The 24,594-nt window shown below is 37.7% G+C and overlaps 1 protein-coding gene across 2 annotated transcripts in view; it reads right to left on the bottom strand.

The window, feature by feature from the left end:
- The window catches only part of pdxdc1 (pyridoxal-dependent decarboxylase domain containing 1), a 31,238-nt gene extending 7,785 nt beyond the window's left edge, over nucleotides 1-23,453 (bottom strand). Inside the window, exons 1-19 of one of the 2 annotated variants that reach the window (XM_086070218.1) lie at nucleotides 23,255-23,453; nucleotides 21,783-21,890; nucleotides 20,035-20,103; nucleotides 18,863-18,946; nucleotides 18,534-18,683; nucleotides 18,086-18,275; nucleotides 17,874-17,942; nucleotides 17,720-17,798; nucleotides 17,524-17,608; nucleotides 17,305-17,353; nucleotides 17,074-17,175; nucleotides 16,454-16,579; nucleotides 13,369-13,419; nucleotides 4,392-4,452; nucleotides 3,671-3,741; nucleotides 1,765-1,870; nucleotides 1,402-1,576; nucleotides 430-548; nucleotides 206-327 (exon numbers count right to left, since the gene is read on the bottom strand). In XM_086070218.1, the coding sequence (XP_085926344.1) occupies nucleotides 206-327; nucleotides 430-548; nucleotides 1,402-1,576; nucleotides 1,765-1,870; nucleotides 3,671-3,741; nucleotides 4,392-4,452; nucleotides 13,369-13,419; nucleotides 16,454-16,579; nucleotides 17,074-17,175; nucleotides 17,305-17,353; nucleotides 17,524-17,608; nucleotides 17,720-17,798; nucleotides 17,874-17,942; nucleotides 18,086-18,275; nucleotides 18,534-18,683; nucleotides 18,863-18,946; nucleotides 20,035-20,103; nucleotides 21,783-21,856 (1,782 nt within the window). In that variant the 5' untranslated portion in view covers nucleotides 21,857-21,890; nucleotides 23,255-23,453. The remainder of the gene's footprint in view (nucleotides 1-205; nucleotides 328-429; nucleotides 549-1,401; nucleotides 1,577-1,764; nucleotides 1,871-3,670; nucleotides 3,742-4,391; nucleotides 4,453-13,368; nucleotides 13,420-16,453; nucleotides 16,580-17,073; nucleotides 17,176-17,304; nucleotides 17,354-17,523; nucleotides 17,609-17,719; nucleotides 17,799-17,873; nucleotides 17,943-18,085; nucleotides 18,276-18,533; nucleotides 18,684-18,862; nucleotides 18,947-20,034; nucleotides 20,104-21,782; nucleotides 21,891-23,254) is intronic. The other variant, XM_086070225.1, reaches the window with a different exon arrangement.
- Between the last annotated feature and the right edge of the window lie 1,141 nt (nucleotides 23,454-24,594).

Below are 24,594 nucleotides of genomic sequence, written 5' to 3'. Positions count from 1 at the left end.
AATGCACATTATGCATTACTAATATCAATATAGAATTTTTTTTAAGGGAATTGTGTAATTTGGAGTGCAAGTGTAACCGCCCTGTTTCTTCAGTTCCAAAAGATGAATTTCAAGATCCAGAAAATTCTAATTATCTCATTAAAAATCTAATTCTATTCACATGACAGAAAGAACAGATGAGGACAAATAATGGAATGCAGATTACTCTTCCATTCTCTTCAATGTCACGGCCCAGTGTCACTATTGTTTCCACAAGCTCCGAAACATCAACGTCATCAGCTACCATACTTATAAAGATGCAGTCCTCCTCTTTGGCAAACTCTGGGCCTAGGAATTAGAAGATATATGTATTTCATACATATATTATATAGGAAAACAATGACTATTTTTATTACACTGAGGATTCCAAAAAAGTAAAGATGTACACACCAGTGGAGAAAATGATGTCAGTGTCTAGCTCTTGCAGTTTATTCAGCAGCTCAGCGTTTATTTTCTTGATTTCCATTGTCCTCCTGCTATCATCAATTCCCTCCACCTGAGGCTCATATCTGAGTAGTATGGGCAAAAAAACAATAGGTGTTGTCACGAAAAAAGATGAGAAGCAAAACACTTTAACCACTCGGCCATTGGTGAGTACATTTTAGTCATTAAACGTAATTGAAAGTGTTTAAAAAAAAAAAAAAAAAGGCAAACTGTGTTAAAATGCAGATTCTCAACTATAAACAAGATGACTTATCACATCACGTAGTTCAAGTCAATGTCAAGTCAAGGCTCTTGGATATCAAGTTGCAGTCAGGTTGTTCCTAAATTTTTGGGTAAGTAATCCTAAAAAATGGCAACTGTTCCCAATCTCTGCCAGGAATTATCTCAATACTAATACGTTTTTTTTGTGTTCTTCGTCCTTGATATCATCCTCCTGTGAGTTGATCTAAATCTTACACCTAACTCTGTGACGCTTCCCTTCATATTCCCCTCAAAACCTTAGCAACATTCCAGGCATCAAAGCTGTTAAAATCACAAACATTACACAAACGGACAACATTATCAATTGATACTGTACACCAATGTAATTTTCTGAGCCAATCAGAATCGAGTACTGCATTTACAAAGACCATGGTAAAATACACTATGTGTTCTCACACAAACATTGTAGCTGGGCTTCCAAGTGCCTAAAAAAATATGGATAATCTATATATAGTTTTTTTAATAGATTGATATTTTTAGTTTTGTTTAAAAAAAACAAAACTGTTGTAAAAGTCTTGGAAACATGAATATTATGCCTTACAGTAGCTTCCATTCTCCATACCGGGAAGATGCACATAAAAACATGAGCAAATGAAAAGCATACATGTTGTCAGCAGAGAATGTTAACAGGGATCCTTGTCCTGCATTATGTCTTACCGGACAGCTCCAAGGCCTGGCCAGCTAAGATCTTCTATGTATCTGAGGTAGGGTGAGCGTTGGTGAGTCTCCTCTATGAAGTCCTGTCTAAAGGACATTGTGGCAGTCATCATAGGCACCAGCTCCAACAACTTCTTAACCAAATTGTCAACATCTTCAGGTTGAGTCCCTAAATCTGTACAAGAGCAAGAATTACATAATTCGCACAATACATTTATTTTTGTAAATATAAAATAAACATTTGAGTGACGATGCGTAAAACACCCTGTTAATATGGTATTTTATAGCCTTACTAGAAATACTGCAACGCTTGACATATAACACATCTAGTCTTGCAGGTGTGCATGTGGGCAATACTGTTACCTGCAGCCGTCAGGAGTGGGCTGAACCGAACACAGGCGCCTTCATCTTCAAGTTCCACAACATCGACCCCGCTGGCAGGAACCAACTGGGCGAGTTGCTTGCCAAGCTAGAATTTCAAAAATACTAATATAATAAACTATAAGCGACAAACTAACAGAAAAAAATTACATCAAACATTTATATTTATGATACAATTTATATATTTAACAAAAAAACTTAGGGGGAGAATGTGTTACTACCGCTGTCTTGGAAGCCAAAAATAGTCCATACATCATGTTTCACTAATCTGCGCACCTGCTTCCAGTGTGTTGCAAGTGTTGATTAATTTACCATACAGGCACTTAATTTCTAAAACTATCACTGACAACATTCACAACACTACAACATTCACTCCAGGCCATACTCTCTCCCATGTGCGCAAGAGGGGGAAAGATGCAAAGCTATGGGGAGAGATTTGTTTTTATTATTTATGCAAATGTAACCACAATTTTCACGTTTTCAGATCAACAAATAACTGATTTTAACGTGTTTTTGAGATATGCAAATATGCGCACTATTTACACGTATTTCAGATTCACAAGTATATCAAAGCATAGTGTTTGTTAATGTTGTGTGTGCATTTCTCAGGATGACTTATTTGTATGTGTGTTTGAGGATCAAGAGAATAATTGGGATCAGTACCATCATTTTTGTCCAGACCTGTATCATGAGTTTGTTTACAGTAAAGTATGGTCTGTTTAACCATACAGTGGTACCTCGGAGTTTGAACATAATTCGTTCCTGCGAAGTGTTCAAAGTCCGAATTGTTCAACCTCCGAAAAAAAAATTCCCCTACGAAATAATGTAAATGCAATTAATCCGTTCCCAAGCCCCAAAAAAAGAAAATTCATATTTTAATTTCTATTTATGTTTTTTACATTTACACTCTGTACAGTATTTAAACAATAAAAAATACCGTACCTTTTTGTTGTGGTGTGATGGCATCAGTGGATGATAAATGCTATGTTAAGGCTTGCTTTAGTTCAGTGCTGAGTTTGTGTATTTTACATTGTGCATATTGTTAGACTACTAAGCGGTCCTTGCGTGCGTTGTTTAAAGTCAGGCACGTTGTTGAACAGCTAAGAGGGGTCCTCGATTTTTGGGTTGAAGTCCAATTTGTACGAGTTCCGAGACGTTCAAACTCCGAGATTCCACTGTATTTAAAAGGCAATGTCAGAATTCCATTGATTGATTTTCTTTACATTCTTATTTATTATCACTATTATTTTTTTTCTCTTTTATTATTACTTCTCTTTCATTATCAAGAGTGTACCAACTATGGTAGCCATGTGTGTACATTCATCGTAATGGTGAGTTTCATATTTGTTCATTTGCTTTTGTTTCTACAAATTTACTAGGTTTACTTTGAGTTCAGAACATATTCCATCTCATACCTGACATCATAAATAATCAAAAGCAAAAAAAAACAAAAAAAAACGTTTGAACATTTGTCTGAAATGTTTTTCAGTAGAGGCTGTATAATAACGGGGAAAAAAAGAATCAAATTTAGTTGCTTGCCCTTTGACCTCGGCAACCTTGGTTAACTTGAGTTGAAAAGCTGGGTTTTGGCTCTTGGGTTCAGGAATCGGAAAGGCACTCCCTGCTTGAGTGGAGTGATACTATTTTGTGCTAGACAGTTTATCTGTAATAACCACCATGTTCAAGGACAAGGGTGTACGTGGAACCAAGACATCCTTTGTATTCAGGATTTACAATACATCTCTATGGACGCAGCAAAAACCGTGGCATAAATCTTAATTTACACATATTATACAATTGCATTGACTAGACTATTATTCAATGATTTAAAAAAAATACATTAAACTATTAATGAATGACAATTTAAAAAATACATCAAATCACATACCCATCTATTGAACGCCTCAAGTACCTCCTTCTCCCCAGCACAGTAAGCATCCACCGAACCATTGCTGGAAGCTTACAAATAAAACAGAGGGAATTAAATTTGTTTACCATACCATACCAACGGCCTCCCAAAAAATGTAACTTAACTTTATAAGAGATGTTTCTGACACAAGCATCTCCCTACGCTTTTTGTTTTAAATAAAAAAAATAAGTAAAAAAATAATAATTAATAAATACAAATGAACACTTCGGTTATGTTGAAATTGAAATCGACTGACAAAAAAACCTAACAAAAAAACAAATTTAAGGGAGGTTTTTTAATTTAGATGATCATTTAACAGAAAACATGCTCATAACCCTGGAAGCTCCCTGCAATTTTCGTTAGAACTTTAAATTAAAGTTGTCTATTGTCTATCATGTAAAACTTAAAAAGAAAAAACATTCAGCAAGTTTAACAAACTTAATTGCATTTCAAATAAGAATTAGACTTGCTTTTATGTTTTATATTTTTCCTTTTACTACAAATAAATATCAGCTCCTTATATTGGGTATCACCCTCCTTGACTACTAATAGGCAGTATCGGCCCTGGAAAAAAAAAAAGTACATCTGGTCTAATACCATTTTTTTTCTTCTTCAACTATAAGTATGCTGTTCTGTGTCTTTTGATTGAAAAAGTTATATGTTCTAAATTATGTTTGTGGACATTGTGAACATCCCTTACCTGCACTCGTTTCCAGAGAAAACTTGAGCAGCACGACAGGAGAGTTGAGTTCATCCTCCACCTGTTAAAGCAAAAAACACAGATGGTCATCTGAGATCTGGTAATAACCGTGGTCATATTTAAATTCTGGAAACTGCATGGTAAGCAAAAAGGTAATCAGAATACAGGGTGGGATGGAATTTGGGAGTTTTTTTTATATGGATGTATAGTCTCTCCATTGTAGCGTAAAGGCAGCAGCCCAACAACACAGCAACTTCGGCTTGGAAGAAATCACAGGACAGATGAATCGGTAATGTATTATATACTTTCCCCAAAAAATGGGCATTGATCATTTCTATGACTCCATTAATCGGCATTGTCATGTTTTAAAATGAACTTTTGAAGCATGCAACCAGGTGTCTGATACAGTCAGTACCTTTTTTTTTTTTATAATGTTTTTTTAGAGATACAGTCACTACCAACACACACGAATACCCACGCTGTGTGTTTCTGTATGACAACGCCAATAGGAAAAGTTTCACTTCTTCAGAAATAAATTAAACAACATATCTTTCCTACATTGCCATCTTCAGACCCCGCTGATTTTCCAAGTGAAGGGTTGAAGCAAGCATCATGCTTGAGTTGGGCGGCACTCAACAGAGGTGTAGATGGGGTGCATGTCATTAGGGTCATGAATAATTGGTTGATTATGTGTGATGTCTTCAGGTTGCATACATTATTATAACAAATATTTAGACTGAATGAAAGCCTCCTTAAATATTGTACTGGATGGTGAAAAGCTTAGTTTGATTTGAAGGAAGTCATTTGTGGCAAGTGTGTATGCATGGCTTTTCATTTTACTTCTATTTTGAAAGAAACTCAGCAAATAGAAGTAAGACATAAGGATCCCAATAGACTCAAACAGGAGAATTAGTTTTCTGCCAAACTGCATTTGTGGTTTTATACAGATAGTGACAGGTGTTGACCATTAGCCCACAGAACAGAAATCCCAATACCACCTTATTTTATTTCAAGTCCCAGTAACGTGACACAAAAAAGTCTTGCAAATTCGGCACACCACAGAGAAGTGTGTTCTTAACTAGTGTGCCAAATTCCTATGAATTACAGACTCTCGGGACCTGAAGCAGGAGACCAACATGCCTCCACCCTGAAAAAGAATGTACTTCCTACGACTGGCGAGGAAGCGCTATAGGTGCTCGTCAAAAAATTTGAATATCCTCGAAAAGTTGAAGAATTGTCAATTCCATTCAAAAAGTAAAACTTTCATAGATGATAAATTCAGGGCCCACAATTTAAGTGATTTCAAGTATTAATTTGTTTATCTTTACATTATTTGGGCTTCCAGCTCATAAAACCCACAAAAATACATCTTTATTTAGTAGAGAAACTGCAAGCATACAAGTGTGTGACGTGTGGTCATGTACAGACCATACAACATGGTGATTTTGATTCATTGAGTTTTGTATTTTAGGAGCAACATTTTTGCCATGACAAGGACACAAAACAGAAAAGTATGATGCTTTGGCCGTTGTCAACAGAAAGGAGAACTACATCCTCATGACTAAATGTACTTGAATGGCAGGGTGAGTAACGTAGCCAACTTGTATGCTAGTTTGTTATGTATACAGGGAGTGCAGAATTATTAGGCAAATGTGTATTTTGACCACAATATCCTCCTTATGCATGTTGTCCTACTCCAAGCGGTATAGGCTTGAAAGCCTACTACCAATTAAGCATATCAGTGATGTGCATCTCTGTAATGAGAAGGGGTGTGGTCTAATGACATCAACCCCCTATATCAGGAGTGCGCAATTATTAGGCAACTTCCTTTCCTTTAGCAAAATGGGTCAGAAAAGAGATTTGACGGACTCAGAAGAGTCAAAAATAGTGAGATGTCTTGCAGAGGGAAGCAGCACTTTTAAAATTGCCAAGCTTTTGAGGCTTGATCATCGAACAATCAAGGGTTTCATTAAAAATAGTCAACAGGGTCGCAAGAAGCGTGTTGAAAAAACAAGGCACACAATAACTGCCTGTGAACTGAGGAAAATCAAGCGTGAAGCTGACAAGATGCCACTTACCACCAGTTTTGCCATGTTTCAGAGCTGCAACATCACTGGAGTGCCAAAAAGCACAAGGTGTGCAATACTTAGGGACATGGCCAAGGTAAAGAAGGCTGAAAAATGACCACCACTGAACAAGACACACAAGATAAAACGTCAAGACTGGGCCAAGAAATATCATAAGACCTTTTTTTCTGAGGTTTTATGGACTGATGAAATGCGAGTCTTGATGGGCCAGATGGATGGGCCCGTGGCTGGATCAGTAAAGGGCAGAGAGCTCCACTCCGACTCAGACGCTAACAAGGTAGAGGCGGGGTACTGGTATGGGCTGGTATCATCAAAGATGAGCTTGTGGGACCTTTTCAGGTTGAGGATGGAGTCAAGCTCAACTCCCAGTCCTACTGCCAGTTTCTGGAAGACACCTTCTTCAAGCAGTGCTACTTGAAGAAGTCAGCATCGTTCAAGAAAAACCTGATTTTCAAGCAGGACAATGCTCCATCACACGCATCCAAGTACGCCACTGTGTGGCTGGCCCAAAAAGGTCTAAAAGAAGAAAAAATAATGACATGGCCTCCTTGTTCACCTGATCTGAACCCCATAGAGAATCTGTGGTCCCTCATCAAATGTGAGATCTACAGAGAGGGAAAACAGTACACCTCTCTGAACAGCGTCTGGGAGGCTGTGGTTGCTGGTGCACGCAATGTTGATCATGAAAAGATCAAGAAACTGACAGAATCTATGGATGACAGGCTTTTGAGTGTCCTTGCAAAGAAAGGTGGCTATATTGGTCACTGATTTGTTTTTGTATGCCAGAAATATACATATTTGTAAATTTTGAGTTGTTATATTGGTTTCCCTGGTGAAAATAAATAAGTGAAATGGGTACATATTTGTTTTTTGTTAAGTTGCCTAATAATTATGCAGTTAATAGTCACCTGCACACACAGATATGTATATATTATTTATATATAAGATAAAACCAAAACTAAAAAAGCCCCACTCCAACTTCCAAAAATATTCAGCTTTGATATTGTTGTTCTTCAAGAATAAAATTAATCTTCATAAATACAACTTGCCTAATAATTTTGCACACCCTGTATATGAAAGGGAACTAAGAATCACATCAAATTGTGATGACGATCTTGGACATTATATTTAGCCCTACAATATGGTCGGCATTGTAGGGCTAAATAAAATGCTTACTCAACATTTCAAGGCAAAATGGCCACGATAACTTACTCGATATGAAATAAGCAAATGAGCGGGCATTCCTGATTATGTTCTCGGTCCAGTCTGTGCGTTTTATAGATTGCAGCCAGAGGCTCCGGTGTATCCGAAATGACCGGTTTCCTCTTGGAATTGAAAAAAATGAACTCCTTTCTACACCTGTACACCCAGTTAGGCATGTTGATATTGTTAGAACCTATTCAAAAAGTATAACAACTCCATGCTAAAAAAATAATAATTATAAAGCCACACACTAATATCTCCCGTTGTTTTGAGTCAGTGATGCGCACGCAACCTTTGATGACGTAGACTGTAAAGGGGTCTGTCTATACTATACACAGGCTTGGGGAGTAACGGAATACATGTACCGCCGTTACGTAATCAGATTGCAAAAAAAATTAACTATTACATTAGAGTTACAGGAAAAAACATGTAATCAGATTACAGGTACATTTATTAAAAATGGGGATTACTTCAAGGGATTACAATTTCTACTATGAGAGAGAGTGCGAAAGAGGGAGAGAGAGTGCGAAAGAGGGAGAGAGAGTGCGAGAGAGAGAGCGAGAGAGAGAGCGAGAGAGAGAGCGCATGCACGCCTGCGCGAGTGGGACCGTTGCTACATGTCGGGGAGGTGGGACCGAACGAACTGACTAGTCGTGTCCTCCACACGCGGGCAGTTTGAAAAAGCTTCACGGATGGGAGGAGGAAATGGCGACCGGTATTCACTGGAACTTACTCGGAGCGAAAGTTTGAGCTAAGAGTCCAGCGGCATGCTACGCTCTGTAGCTTCTTGCTAGCTAGCCCGCTAGCCTACAACCATAATGTGAGTTACACCTTCCAAACAAATCTTCCTCCCACCAATTCACTATTTAAACATCATACACAAACGGCTTAACTTGTGACTGGGATAAAAGTTCATTTTGCAGTTGATGTCACAAATTGTCATCCTCATTGGATGACTATCTATCTATGAGGTGTGGTTGCTTTCAGTGACAGTTCGAAAACAGCATATGGCTTTCAATCAATCAATCAATAGCCTACATGCTTTTTAACTACACTAGGATTTTTGCTATTTGTAGGCTGCCCGGGTCCCTATCACCCGCAAATAGCAGGGGTACATTGTATAGAATATATATTGTGGTGATATTTATTTTTATTTTGTCTTCATGAGCATACTCAATATTGGAGTAATCCAAAAGTAATCCAGTTACATTACTTTAATATTATGGTACTTGGATTACGTTACTAACTACATTTTTTAGCGGGTAACTTGTAACTGTATATGGATTACATTTTAAAAGTAACCCTCCCAACCCTGACTATACAGCTAGCTGGCTATGACAGATATAGATTCTATGTAGAATTTATTATGAAGAAAAGCAAACTCCTGAAAGATGAGCATGAGGCAAATGTTGGCCAAAAGCAATAGCATTTTCTTGATAAAGTATTTTCTTGATAAAGTATAAACGAGACCTCAGTTAACTTTGGTGATTGGGTGTAACACTGTTACAAAACACACACACACCTCCCCACCAGTCCAGTACTCAAGAGGGGCTGCACTGTTTCCTCTTACCTACCTGTCATCTGGTTCTTTCTGTGGTGTGTAATATAAATATATAATATATATTTATAAAATAACAACATTTAAGTCAATTATTCATGACCCTTGAATTTCTTCCAAAGGCAACAGAAACAATGAGTGTAGAGAGGCATTCCTTGAAGTACCTCAAAGACCATGCCTGTGTTGTCCACATCCTATACAATTAGGAAGAAGTGAACAGTCCATCAGCCAATGGAGACTCAAATATTGCTGAGCTAATGTAGGTGGAAAATGGTTAAGAGTGAGAGATAGAAAAGCAAGAGAAAGGGGCAAATGGCAAATAGAAGAGTGAGGGAGACAGGCAGAGACTTGGCTACAGAGAGGAGACTCCCACCTACAATAGAGAGCATAAGAGAGCCCAGAACATCTCGCAGAGAAGCCCCAGAGATGGGCGGGATCGGTGGCACGACAGCCTGCAACCAAGGTAACCCGCACTTGCTATTACACAATAACCACAGCAAAAAAACTCAAATATATAGTGACTTGAAAAGTATTCATACCCCTTTACATTTTTCACATTTTGTAGGACCTAAAACATTTTGTTGAGATTTTATTAAATAAACCAACAAAAAGTAGCACATACATATTAAGTAGAATTAAAATAATAGTTTTTTTTTTTTAAAGCAAATATGAATCTGCAAAGTGTGCTGTACATTTCTTTTCAGCCACCCATACTCTTGGTACATCTACAGTAAATACAATTCAGAGCATTATATACAATCCAGAGCAATCAATTGCCTTCAGGAATCACCTCATTAGTAGAGTCCAACTGGATGTAATTTACTCATCGAGTATAAATACACTTTTTCTGTGAAGGCCTCAGTGGTTTGTTTGAAAATACTATTGAACAACCTGCATCCTTAAGACAAGGGAACTCTAGACAGGTCAAGGGTGAAGTTGTGGAGACATTTAAAGCAGGATTTAGTTCTTAAAAAAACAACAACAAAAAACTAAAATTACAAGCTTTAAAACATCAAGGCACACTGTTCAATCCATCATCCAAAAATAGAAAATGTATAGCACAACTGGAAATCTACCAGGACAGACTGGCAGAGCAAGCAAGAAGAATACTGGTCAAAAGCAGCCAACAGGCCCATGGTCGGTCTACCCTCTGGAGGGGCTGCTGAAAACCACTGGTGACAACTAAATAGTGCATTTCACAAATCTGGCCTCTATGGAAGAATGGCAAGAAGGCCATTGTTGAAAGAAATGCATAAGAAGTCCTGTTTGCAACTTGCCACAAACCATGTAGGGGACACAGCAAACATTTTGAAGGTGCTTTTGGTCAGATGATGAAATCCCTATGTGTGGTGGGAAACTAAAAATCACCCTACAAGCGGCCCTTCCATGAAGCATGGTGGTGATAATCATGATGCTGTGGGGATGCTTTTCTTAAACAGCGACAGGGAAGATGGTCAGAGAGGATGCGCTAATGGATAGAGCTAAATTCAGGGCAATCCTGGAAGAAAGCCTGCTGGAGGCCGCAAAGACTTGAGATTGGGTAAGTGACCATAAACGGGCATAATACAAATGCACACCACATTTTTTACATCTCTATTTGCTTAAAATTTTGAAAACTGTATTTAATCATGTGAGCACATTATAAAATCTTAATAAAAATATATATATGTTTTTGGTTGTTAGGTGGCAAATAGTGAAAAAGTTCAAGCAGTATAAATACATTTTCAAGGCACTGTACACATTCTCACACATATTTTACCAACACAACACATCTTTGTAACTTGGATAACCAGGAATAGCCAAGCCACTATGAGTTGAATAACCAGTCAGGGCTCCAGACAAACTTTTTTTTTTATTATTATTATTTTTTTTAACTCGAAGCATAGTCAACTAACTTATGTTTTTAGGGATGCAAGCACAATGTTAAGTGGCACATGCTGCAAAAAGTAAAAATTCACATTTTGTCTAATTTATTACCTGTATAGTACGCATACTTGCGGTTCGGCACCTGCAAATTTGCATAATGAATTAATATCAGCATAATTTTTTGGGGGTGGTGGTTAAAAAATATTGAGTTTTTTTTTTTTAGCAAGTTAAGACTGTCATGTGGCATGATACACTGAAAACCACTTTTTGATGGGTAACTTAGAGATAGAGAGCTAATGCCGTTCTAATGTTTAAACTTCCAGATGCTCTCTTATTATGAAGCGACACGACTGGAGGTAGTGTGTTGGTGATTCTCCAAAAGTAGAATGCAACACAAGTAATTATTAAATTAAAGTAGTTTCATTTCCCTTTCTGCACTTGAACATTTAATTCTTAGGAATTGTTTATTTTTACTCAAATAAAAAATTAAAATAAGTTTATAAATCAGAGTGACGCTATAAAGTGATACACTGTCACTTCACAAATAAAACATTTGAGGTTAACTTCCGAATACAAATGGCACATTACTTTACAGAACAACTATCAATGTGTCATATTCAGATGAATAAGTTTATCACAACAGCTGCACTCACAATCGAAATGGGTTTGTGTCAGTATGTGGCTATATAACTGTTTTTACAATGTTTCAACAGGTAATTCTTAACGTTTAGCGCAATTAACTGGGATTACAAATTACTGGGATCCTTGGCATAAGTAAACAAAGGATGTGAACTAATTATGCTCATGTTTGTTTCTTAGCGGGAGTTGTTGCTCCCATGTCACACACAGAACATTTGCTGCAGATAATTTAGGATAATTTACAGTGGACTGTTTGTTGCTCACTGTCCGACATTGCAAACCCTAACGGTCTAAAATTTTAGGGGCGATAATTGTGATTCACTCCAGGGAGTTCTCCATAATAACAATCTGAGACCGCTCCAATGTGATTTTCTCGGGAAAGGTGGTACATTCAGTACAATACTTGAAGCTGATTGGGCAATGCGCAACTAGAGCACGTCTATCAAATTTTTGTTTTGACCAATCAAGGCAATGGATGAAAATGTCATCGTTGTCGTAGGTTGAAAAGAAGCACTAACATCTACACCACTTAAAAATGCACAAAGCGTCGCTCACTATTCTTCATTCAACAAGGATACTGTGAGTAATGTTAGGTTTATTTATTTCACACAGCTTCAGCGCTTCTTGTTTCATCACAGCCGCATATCCCACCACCAAACACAATACTCCTTATGATTAGTCCGTACAAAAAGTGTATGGTGAAAATCAGCAGGCTCGGTACAAGATGGATTCTTGCAATTTCTCGGGGGTTCGTGAACTCACAAATCCCGCAAGAATTCAGCTTACAGCGCAAGGGTAGCAGTCTGGAGCCCTGAGTATATTATTGATATCACCAGAAAATTGCTATTTCATTGTTCACTGTATCTGTAATTTAATAGAAAATTTTGCAACTTCATGAAATCAGAGCCTCTCAAAAAGGATTAATATGTTCACTTCATTGCACCCACACATAATTTAGATTTAGTGGATTCCAGTGAACAAGCTTCCAAGTGTGAAACCTAGGAGGGTACTTCAATATTTAAAATAAAAATGTTTTTACCATGGTCAAAGCATCAATGAGGGATATCTCAATTCTCTAACACATTCTACAGAGGTTTATCTTCAAAATAATATGCATTTCTTTTGATCAACCACATTTACAAATACTGTATCAGTGTGTAGTGTGCGTAACATAGTATAATTTCATGTGTAATAAAATCATAAGCACAACTCAAATAAGAAAGAATATTAATAGTTCTGAATGTGGTATCATTATTTTACTGGCAGTCTAACTTCCATTTCAGACCAAACACGTGGAAAAACATCGAATAGAGTTCTGTAATGACATTTTCTTAATCCATTAAAGTTGCGATTAAGTGCTCACACAAATGTACGTTTCAAGAATTTGACAATATTCAAAGGCCCGTCAATCACTGGAAATGCCATAAACAACAAATTCTCCTCTTTACAGATACACTCATCATCACAGAGAGTTGGGTTAAAATATATCGTACTCCAGACAAAAGGGTAATAACAGTGAATGTACTGGGCACTACATCTCTTGATGCTGTCAGGACTTGACTCAAAGCTACCCAATGTTTCAGTTATTTTAGATTTGATTTCACAAGATCAATGTATTACCTACCGATGTTTTGATGGAGCTCACAGATTTGAGGTGCTGTAGCAATTGTTGACTCTGTCGGTGAGAAACAAAAATAATATGATTGCTCATCAAAGAGGAAAAATTGTACTACAAAAAACTACAGCAGAGCTACTAACACCTTATCTTTTATAATGTTAGTAACAGTTTATGCTAGAAACTGGACTTTAAACGTAGAAAAAAACCCACAAACGACTTCAACGTGGACAAAATTTTGGTCTGTTAATGAAACCCAGTGGTCACTGAATTTCCTTGAAACTTACAAAAGTAACAATAAATCTAATTGGTTTAACATAATTATTAAAAATATAAAAATAATAATGAAATGAGCCTGGACAAAAATAATGGTACCCATAACATAGCTTGGCTTGTTGCATAACTTCTTGAGGCAATCACTGCTATCAAACCATTTCTCTAACTGTCCATAAAACTTTGGCACCTGTCAACAGGTATTTCGGCCACTCCTCGTTGGCAAACTGCTCCAGCTGCTTCAGGTTTTGAGGGTGTCTTCTCCAGATGGCATGTTTCAACTCCTACAGATGTCCAATGGGATATAGATCAGGGCTCATTGAAGGCCACTTCAGAATAGTCCAATGCTTTCTCTTAGCCATTCTTGTTGTTTTTGGCTGTGTTTTGGGTCGTTAGCTTGTGCATGACCTGCGACTGAGACTTTTGTGACACTTGGCAGCACATTTCTCGGCAGAATGCCTTGATAGCCTTGAGAATTCTTTGTACCTTGCCAAGATTCAAGAAGCCCTGTGCTGGACGCAGCAAAACAGCCCCAGAACATAGACAAGCCTGCTCCATGTTTCACAGTAGGGAAGCATTTTCTTGGTATGCTTTATTTTTGTATATATTGAACATACAGTTGATACGCCTCACCAAAAAGCTCCAGTTTTGTCTCATCTGTCCAAAGGACATTCTCCCCAAAGCTTTGTGGCTTGTCAATATACATTTTTGCAAATTCCAGTCTCACTTTTTTATGATTTGCTTTCAACAGAGGTGTCCTCCTTGGTCGCCTTCCATGAACTCCACTCTGACTCAAATGATGACGAATGGTGCTATTTGGCACTGATGAAACTTGACCTTGGAGTTCACCTTTAATTTCTTTGGAGGTTGTTCTGGGCTCTTAGCATTCGAAATATCCACCTCTTTGATTTATCTTCAATTTTCCTTTTGAGAACCTGTGGGATCAGTTGAGTCGCCTTGTAAAGGCTGAAAACTCTGCACCACAGAACATCAATGACCTGAAGGCTGCCCTTTAAGAAGAAAGGGACACCATGCCTCAGCAGACAATGAGTGGACTTGTATGAGATGTCGCCAAGCTGTAATTGATGCTCAAGGGCACATGGCCAGTTATTGAGACGTTGAAATTTTTTGTTGTGGTGTACCCACCAATGTTGTTAACTTTTCTTTCAATTGATTGTTTGGGATGAGGAAAACACCAGTGCATCCTTCTTCTTAAATGTCCTACTTTCATGATCTGATATCACTGTAGCGTCAACTTTTTAAATTTTTCATAAATTTCACCTGAAAGCTAAATATCCCTAACTTTTTGTGAGTAGTGTATGCACCACTGTTGTCACAGGAACATCAAACTGCTTGGAGCTGATCTTGTACCCTTTACCTCTAACATGCTTGTCTGTAATTTTCTTTCTATTCTCCTGAGTCAACTTTCTCCTTCGCTTTTTGTCATCCATGTTTGTTTGTTTTTAAATGGAATCCAAAACTATTCTTCCTGGGGTCCTTCACAGAAATTTGAAATAATACTGCGTTCTTTATAAAATCAAAAACAACATAAGTTCCATCCCTCAACTAAACATTCCAAAGCATATAAATTAGAAATAAACAAAAATAGAGCCTGCAACTAACATCCTACTATTCACACTATACTCTGTATTAAAAAAAATTCTAGATCCATTCAAATTAATGTTCAGTGTAGTACACACCATGTCCTCTCTTTAAATAGTCGGAATGACTGAGTTTGAAGACACCTGTGAAGCCAATTAAAATACACACCTGAGTTGAACATGCCCCTCTGGTCAAATTATGTTCAATCTTTTGTAGAGGTAACATCATTTTTGTCCATACCTGTCTCATTGTCTTTCATAATCCTATTGAATGACAATTCAAATCTAAATGCTGATTTTGATTGTCTAATTTGCAATACATTTTCTATCTACTACCATGTTTAATATTCAATAAAAACATTTACCAACTGTTACTTTTGTAAGTTTCAAGTGATTTCATCAGTGACCATTATGGGCTTTTCTTTAGTTAACATATGGGTACCAACACTTTAGTCCATGTGTGTAGATCCTGATATGCCCGATCAGTGTGTCCAACTTTTTCTTCCAAGGGGAGCACACAGAATAATAAAGGTTGCAAGGCCACTGTCACCTTGAATTCATTTAATACACTACAACCACGCCATCAGCGTAGGTTAAGAGAACAGACCACACCGAAAATTGCCATTGGTGTTAACATCAGCAAATGATGATCAAATCAATTCACATTTTGCTCTTTTCAAAAACTCCAACAGATGAAAAATCCAATTTGATAAAAATGTTTAAACTAGAAATAGTAAATGGACTACACGTACAGTACAGGCCAAAAGTTTGGACACAACTTTTCATTCAATATATTTGCTTTATTTTCATAACTATGTACATTGCATGCATTACTGAAGGCATCAAAACTATGACGACAACTATGATAACTAAAAAACAGATTTGGAGTTATGTACTTAACAAAAAAAAGGTGAAAAAAAGAAAATACATAAATAAATAGCCACCCCTCTCTCTGATGACTTTTTTGCACATTCTTGGCATTCTCTCGATGAGCTTCAAAAGATAGTCACATGAAGGGGTTTCCCAACAGTCTTTAAGGAGTTCCCAGAGTTAAGAATGCCAAGTAAATAACTCCACATGTGTACATACATAGTTTTGATGCCTTCAGTGAGAATCTACAAAGTAACCAGTTCATGAGAATAAAGCAAATGCATTGAATAAGAAAATGTGTCTAAATTTTGGGCCTGTACTGTATATAGTGATATAGATATACTCCTCACCAGCATGGCGGCATGTCTTATCTTTTGTATGATTCCACTGTGACCAAGATACTGCAGAGACAACCAAAGAGGTAATGCTCGCAGCTTCTCTACAGGCTGGCTGGAGGTCAAACCGGCAGCCAGAGACTACAAAACAAACAAACAAACAAACAAAAACAGAACAAGTCAGAAGTAAGTCATTATAGAAATGTATTTACAAATTAAGAGGAACAGATTTTTTTACCAAACCTAAATACAAAACAAAACAAAAAGAACGATGTATTTCTGGATTATAAAACTAAATGATCTCAGTCTATTTGTTGTTGTTTTTTTAAATGTATAAAAGCACAATTATTGGAAAAGTATATATACAGCACAAGGTCATGCTGTTGAATTATTTTGTTTAATTGTAACATTGAAAGCATCTTGACTGCTTGCTGACATTCATTTTGTGTTTATAATTTTTTTGGTGTTGATCAGGGGCAGATATAAGTTTTACTGTCCCCTTTCATTCCTTTTTTCAAAAGAAAGAAATAACATTTTTGAATTGGAATTGAATTGACTATACTGGTAAATTGTCTTGATTAGATGTCTTCATAGATCAAATGTTGGAAAAATGTGTTAAGCAGTGCGCAGCCTACCAGTGCTGGGTCTTCGTGTCTGTAGAGAGTGACGGCAGTAACGGCGGGCAGTCCCAGCCACGGACCTGGTGTAAGTGTCATACTGTCACTTCTGGTTGCTGCCTGGATGGGGAAAAAGATAAGCACAAAACAATGCTGAGTACACGTCCATGTAAATATGACTGAACAGTACTAGTTGCATTTGTACATGGAGTGCAAATTGATGAGAAAATGAGTTAATTTTAAGATTACCATAACAGCAGAGGTGGCCTCATCCAGCACCAGTGTCGCCAGGTTGACCCTGATGACGAAACAGATAGAAGCTTAAAATGGCACAACAACGTGCAGTAGTGAACAGCAAATTATTCTCAGCACAAGTACGGTAAGATATAATTATGATAACCATCACTTTTGCCTGAGATATATTTGTTTAAATGAAATTATGATGTCAGATCATATTTAATGTCTCACCCCTCCACATGGAGCCACATGTTGTACTGATCACACAGGTCTCTAAGGCGCCCCAACTTATCAGTGTGACCTGCCCCAGGGGTACCTAGGAAAACAATTTAGAACCAAGAAATTTAACACATGCATTATTATTACATCAAAACGTATTTCAATCACTGTAAGTAAAAGATACAGTGTGAATAGTGTTTTTATTTACCTGCATTGGCAATTAACAACAAAGGCAACTTTCCACTTTCCATGTCCTCTTTGATTAATTTGTCCAATAGTGCAATATCCTAAGTGTAAAAAGAGGAGATTTGTATCTAATTGCCGAATGGTTTTCATTTCTACAATTATGTTTAATCTCTTACCATTTGATGTTGTGATCCAAAGAGGGTGTTGCATGGGACGGTGCATAAACTGGAGAGGGGCAGGGCAAGCTAATGACACAGAGACTGACATTAAAATAAGCCATGAGTGCACACTATTGTAATGTTCCTACAACAATGCACGTGAAGAAGGTCACAATGTGAAAAGGAAAACTCAGAACTTTGAACATAAACAATGATTGTTTTGCACCTACCTGGTTGCACAGATGCTGTCCCAGGCCAGGTCTGCTTGATGCGCTCTGGTAAATGACTGGCTGCTTTGAGTTGAGGACAGCATAGCCCTCAGAGGCGTAATCTTCATAGCAAATATTGATGACCAGCCGACATACTTTGACCAAGCCTTCTCGGTCATCTTCGTGGAAGTAAGCTGAACCATCCTCATATCTAAATGTCAGAATAGACAAGTTGTACAGTACATGAAAAGCCAAATCGGAAAGCTACTGAAAAGAGAAATGTTATGTAGAAAAAAAAGACAGATGACAACAAATTACCACACCATTTCAGACTAAATTATTTTTGATTCAAATTACATTTGCAATGTGACCTGACTGAAGACTGTTTAGCTGACATGTCTAGCGTCTCTCTCTCTGTAACTGTAACCTACCATGTTGCTAACACAATCATGAGTTTTGAGAAAACTACCTGAACAGTCTACAGAGCCATTGTGTGGTGTCAGACAAGATCCGAGTTGTCAACTTCCGCAGTCGCTCTCTGTCCAGCACTGAGATGTAGGCTGCCAGGCTATGGCCCAGCAGGGCCATGTGACCCTGCTCGCCCACATTCTGCATCCTACTAAACACACAAACAGGTTTAAAATTTAAAAGTGACTGATGTCATTCACTCCATTACATACCATTCTTCAAATTAAATAGAAATATGTCCTTGTTTATAAAAAGTTATCTTACAGAAAAGTATTTCCTTTGCACTGCCAAGGGGGCAGTGATCATTCTGCTGAATAGTTTGTCACTTACTGTGGGTTTGGCTCATCTTTTCCCTCCTCCTCTTCATGGATGAGGCTGTGAACAAGGTGTAGTATGGTGGCAACATCCTGACCACTGCACAATAAATTTTCACATGAATTCCACATTAAACTTTGACTTTTATTGAATGCTCATGTAAATATACAGGTGTTCATCAAAATGTTTTAATAATTTTCATAATTCCCTTCAAAAAGTCAAACTTTCATAGATTGTAGATTCAGGGCCCACAACTTAAGTGATTTCAAGTATTTATTGTTTTTGTTTTTGTTTTTTTACTTCCAGCTCATAAACCCATGAAAACAGGATGTCGAAAAATTTGAATAATGTGAAGAAATAACCATGCATACTTCCCAGTGTTTTGCATGGGGTGTGTGTGGGGGGGGTGTCAACGGATGGATGGTACTTTCAAAATTATATGTCAATCTTCAATAGTTGGTTGGATTCCCTTTGCCTTAACCACTGCCTCGATGCGCCGTGGCATTGCCTGGGGGTCCTGGAAGCCCAGGCTTTCTTGATGCTTTCTATCAGCTCTTTGTTTTTGGCTCTGGTGGCCCTCATTTTCCTCTTCATAGTACTGTATTACAAGAGGAGAACGAGGGCCACAATTCAGTATTATCAAGAGGAAAATGAGGGCCACCAGACCCAAAAACGAAGAGCGGGCAGCAAGCATAAAAAAAGCATGGGTTTTCAGGATCCCCAGGCTATGCCATGGTGCATCAAGGCAGTGGTTAAGGCAAAGGGAATCCAACCAACTATTGAAGATTGACATATCTTTTTGAAAATACCATCCATCCATCTCTTTTTTTCCCATGCAAAACACTGGGAAGTATGCATGGCGATTTCTTCACATTATTCAAATTTTTTGACATCCTGTTTTAGTGGGTTTTATGAGCTGGAAGCCCAAATAATGCAAAAAAACAAAACAAATAAATACTTGAAATCACTTAAATTGTGGGCCCTGAATCTTTAATCTATGAAAGTTTGACTTTTTCAATGGAATTACGGAAATTATTAAATTTTTTGAGGATATTCTAAGTTTTTGACAAGCACCTGTACTTCAGAAAATCTGAACATTTAATAAAATATTAATCTGAATGACAATTTTTGCCAAGGCATTGCATGTCAACATGCGTACTGTATATGTGTACATGTATGCATCTTACGCTGCCTGCAGGGGGCCAGGTATGCTGGTTCTCGTGAAGATTGAACCCTCTGTTCTTTCCTCCAGACCGCTAATTGATAGAACACCACAAACATACATGTTTAAATGCACACATTAATCAGGTTACTGCCAGTTAGTTTTAACTTCTGATAAGACAAAGTTTGTATGTACTTGGTATAATTCAATTGCTGGCCACAAATTATGTGTGCCTCGTTATGCTAGGTATCAATGATGCTCCTTTTGGCTTGTTCAGCAATAGGGATTCAACAAGGTTGATGCTTCTTGCTAGTTGCTCACTGGAATAAGCAAACTTTAATTTGTTTATTGTACAAAGAAGATCTGCCTTGGCTCATATGGTGGTGCATTTTGATTAAGCTTCTTGAAGAACTGAAGCTTTCCAGACAGAACGGGTTCCTTTCTTGAGGCACCTCATGTACGTTGAACTATTATAATCAGCAACAATAAAAATTCTCATAAGTGAGTAGGGTGTGCTGAGGTACTCGAGGACCTAACTAAAACACACTTTTAATGAGTCCATAAAGGAGAAAGTTTGCTCTGTTGTTTCATCATAAAGAAGTTGAATGCTTTTCAATCTGGTTAATGTTTCACAAAATGTGTCCCCATTAAAAAAAAAGAAAAAAGAAGTAATAATAATAGTAAAATCAAATGACACAATATCCAACATCTCCTAACCATCAAAAAATTATAACAGGGTGTTGGATCGTCTGAGCATGTTAAGGTTACATGCTTCACCAAATTTCATCCATCTTCATAACCGCTTGTCCTCATTCCTCACAAGGGTCGCGAGGGGCGCTGGAGCCTATCCCAGCTGGCTTCTGGCAGTAGGCGGGGTACACCCTGAACTGGTTGCCAACCAATCGCAGGGCACACAGAGACAAAAAAACATCCACACTCACAATCACACATATGGACAATTTGGAGTGTTCAATTAACCTGCCATTCAGGTCTTTGGAATGTGGGAGGAAACCGGAGTACCCGGAGAAAACCCACGCAAGCACGGAGAGAACATGCAAACTCCACCCAGGAAGGCCGAAGCCCGGACTCGATCTCACATCCTCTGCACTGGGAGGCGGATGTGCTAACCAGTCAGCCACTGTGCCATCGGCGCTTATCCGCCATCCGCATCTCGTTTGCGGGGACAATTCTTTTAGCACGGAGGGCGCTGCACCATCGTGTTTGATAATTTTGGTGCTCAGACAATATCAGCCATAGGTGTGCAGGGCACAAGTGCCAACCACACTGCTATTATCCACGCCACATGCAGTCTTCATACACTAAATACGGTGGTACACCCTGTGAGTACATTTCGGAGGTTCTCCTGGAGGATTTTCACAGGAAGCAGCCCTCAGTTGTATTCTTTTTCGGCATAGCAGCAAAAGACACAATGTCTCTTCGGCTATAAGATCGCTTGACGTTTCCTGTCTTTGATGTGCTAACTCCGGTGTTTGTTAGTTTTTGTTTACCAGATATATAGACCACATATTTTGAATCTTTAACCCATGTAATACTTTTATTTTTATTTGGTAAAAAAAAAAAAGATATGTATATCAAGTTATCAACTAAATCAACTAATACATAATACAAAAAATACACACTCAAAATACTGTATATTTTAACTCAATGAAAATTGTTGTTTTGAAAGTTACCAATTCGAAGATTGACTAACATCATGTACCAGATTGTGGAAACGTTGATGCAACTTTACACTCCAACAAACTCAAGACTCACCTTTGTCCATCTCCCAAGATCCTCATGGCTTCAGTCAAATTCTTGCCAACTTGAGTCAGTGTGGTGTCCACCATTTCCAAATATGTATGTCTGCCAACTACGTGTGTGCTGGGAAATAATAAAATATAGTAAAATATCTCATATAAATGCATATAGAATTAGAGTATACACTTTTATCTTTATTCACAATACACAAACACAACAAACAGTTGGGCACACTTTCAGAGCAATGAGGCAATTATTCAAAACACAAATATAAATGAGTGTGTTTATATTTACTCCAAATTCATTTAAATTAAAATAAACAGTTTCCGAATAATTTTAAATGGTTGCCCGTAGTAGTAGTGGTAGTAGTAGTATGTCTGTCACAACAACCCTCTGTATTGTATATTAAGGTACATTGGTGGACCAGCCTGGGCTCAAATCATGTTTTATTGTTAAAATGGCTCGCGCGATACAGTTAAAGTCCAACTTGTAGACATTTGAGTCATGTAGTGTTTCACTATATTTTGATTTATGACTAATATTGTATTGTTTTACAGACCATACAATCAAAGGGTGAAATCAAACCAAGAAATGTATTTTGAGTTGCATGTTACTCATGCCAGGAAGAAAAAAACAACAACCCAAAGGTATCTTCTCCTTTGCCTTTTTTGTAGATGACATATTAGGAATGTGTGACTTTATATAACAGAATACTACTGCTGGTTAGTCGTCAATGTTTACTAACCTAACCCAAACATACAACAAAAGGATTGTATGCCAGACCTAAAGGGTTGAATTCAATACAGCAGTTAAATGGGTGTGGCGCTTGTAATGTATGACAATGACATCATTTATTTTAGACCACAGGTTCTGTTTATTTAGGGCTTAGCAGCAGTTATGCCTTGAAGTACTACGTTCCGTAAGATTATAATTGAAATGAATAGATAGTTTTTCAAAGTCCACTATCAAGTAAAATAAAACTACATATGGCAAATAGAGGTATTTTAATGATTTAAATAGGGAGCTCACAAAAGAACCTAAGAGCATATTACAGTACTGACATACCAAAATTTACACGCTGGCTTTGACTGTCCGTAAGATTATAATTTAAATGAATACAGATAGTTTTTCAAAGTCCACTATCAAGTAAAATAAAACTACATATGGCAAATAGAGGTATTTTAATGATTTAAATAGGGAGCTCACAAAAGCACCTAAGAGCATATTACAGTACTGACATACCAAAATGTACACGCTGGCTTTGACAGGTGCACTGCTGCTGCGGTACAGTCCTTCCCCAAAGTCAGACGCTGCCATTGCTTTGTTTTTGTTTTTTGTGTGTGTGTTTTTACGGTGATTATTGGCGATGTAAAGGTGACGTGTATACCGGTCTAAACTCGTGATGTAATGTGTTAGAATGCAGTACGCCGTTTGACATGCGAATGACAGGCGGCTAGCTAGCAACACGCATCAAGCCTAGTCTTTACCTTCCCCGACTTCACTGAAAGCGTTCCACTGTCTGCGATGGAGGGACAAGCCTATGGCAAAGAAATCCCAACAAGTCCCGTCATGGAGCTTGCTTGAAGAAAGTCTGTAATGGTGACTTTGAAGTGTTTCCTGGTCTTTCTGTGGCGTCAAACCTGACCCACTGCTGCTAATGCAGTTTACTTCCTGGTTTGCTGCGAGACGTGCTTTCCACGCTGGCAGTGCTGACGTCACGTGTGTAACAGGCCAGTCAGGTGGTGACTGATCACCAAGATACATTTTGTTAAGTATGCACTATGCAGGCACAGTAAATAAAAATATAGCACAGCAAACGTTAATTTTGTGAGATAAAAGTACAGCACTATATTGTTGGATATGTGTCAAATGAATGTACAATAAAATCGGCACCCGCGGATTCACGTATTCCCGGATTTTCCCTATATTTTTTCCATTTTATTTTATTTACTTATTTATGAGTTTATTTATTTTGGAAAGTGTGGGGCGTTTTTTTGTAGGCTACTTAGAATTATTTGGGTTTGTATAATAAAAAACAAATCACCAATGTATTATGTAGTCCTATTTCAGTGGCTGGCAATTGGATTTCCACTGTTGGTGGGCTCAAAATATGTACAGTACTGTATATGCAAATCACATTTGCACAATCACAAAAATACACAATTCGGATTGTAATAGGGATTTAAAAGAATATGTCACTTGTTTTTAATGTTTTTGAGGGTTGTTTGTCAACTGTAAATTTCAGGAAATGCTGTCTGAGATTTGCAGTGTGCGTACCGTGTACATGGTCCATTCAAAACTTTTGAAATTGCTGTACTGTAAACTAGGAATTGGTGTTCTACATCATTGTTATAGTTGGTAAGGAAAATAACGCAATCACAGTGAAACAACACAGGTGAATGTTTGATTATTCAACTATAATTTTTCCTAAACTAAGTTTATAGGTCAGTTTTTATTGGATTGCAGATTGATATGATAAAATTGCACAGTATGCAGTTTTATTGATTGTGAAGCAACCACAAATTTGTTTGATCTTGGAAATTGTGTTCCTTATCATTATCCTGGATTATTGACAGAACGTTTGTGACAATGAGAGAGTCAGTGTTTGTTCTAGTTGTTTGCGACCTACATGCTGTACAGGGACAATGCAACAATGATGTGACTACACTACAGTTTTGTTAACTATTAAAGCAAAACTCCAGGACTGAATCAAACTCCACCCCTTGGGCAGGATTGTTTTACCTGATCAACTTGTTAATCCAGTTGGTGTCAGATGCTTTCAGCCGAAAGCTGAGTTAGGACACCAATAGCTGCTGCTTTATACCAC

This window comes from Leptonotus elevatus, chromosome 1 (genome assembly GCF_054856555.1).
Source record: "Leptonotus elevatus isolate MCC_2025b chromosome 1, RoL_Lele_1.0, whole genome shotgun sequence".
Classification (NCBI taxonomy): Eukaryota; Metazoa; Chordata; class Actinopteri; order Syngnathiformes; family Syngnathidae; genus Leptonotus; species Leptonotus elevatus.
Note: the sequence above shows the minus strand (reverse complement) of the source record. Positions and strands in the feature narration are given on the sequence as shown.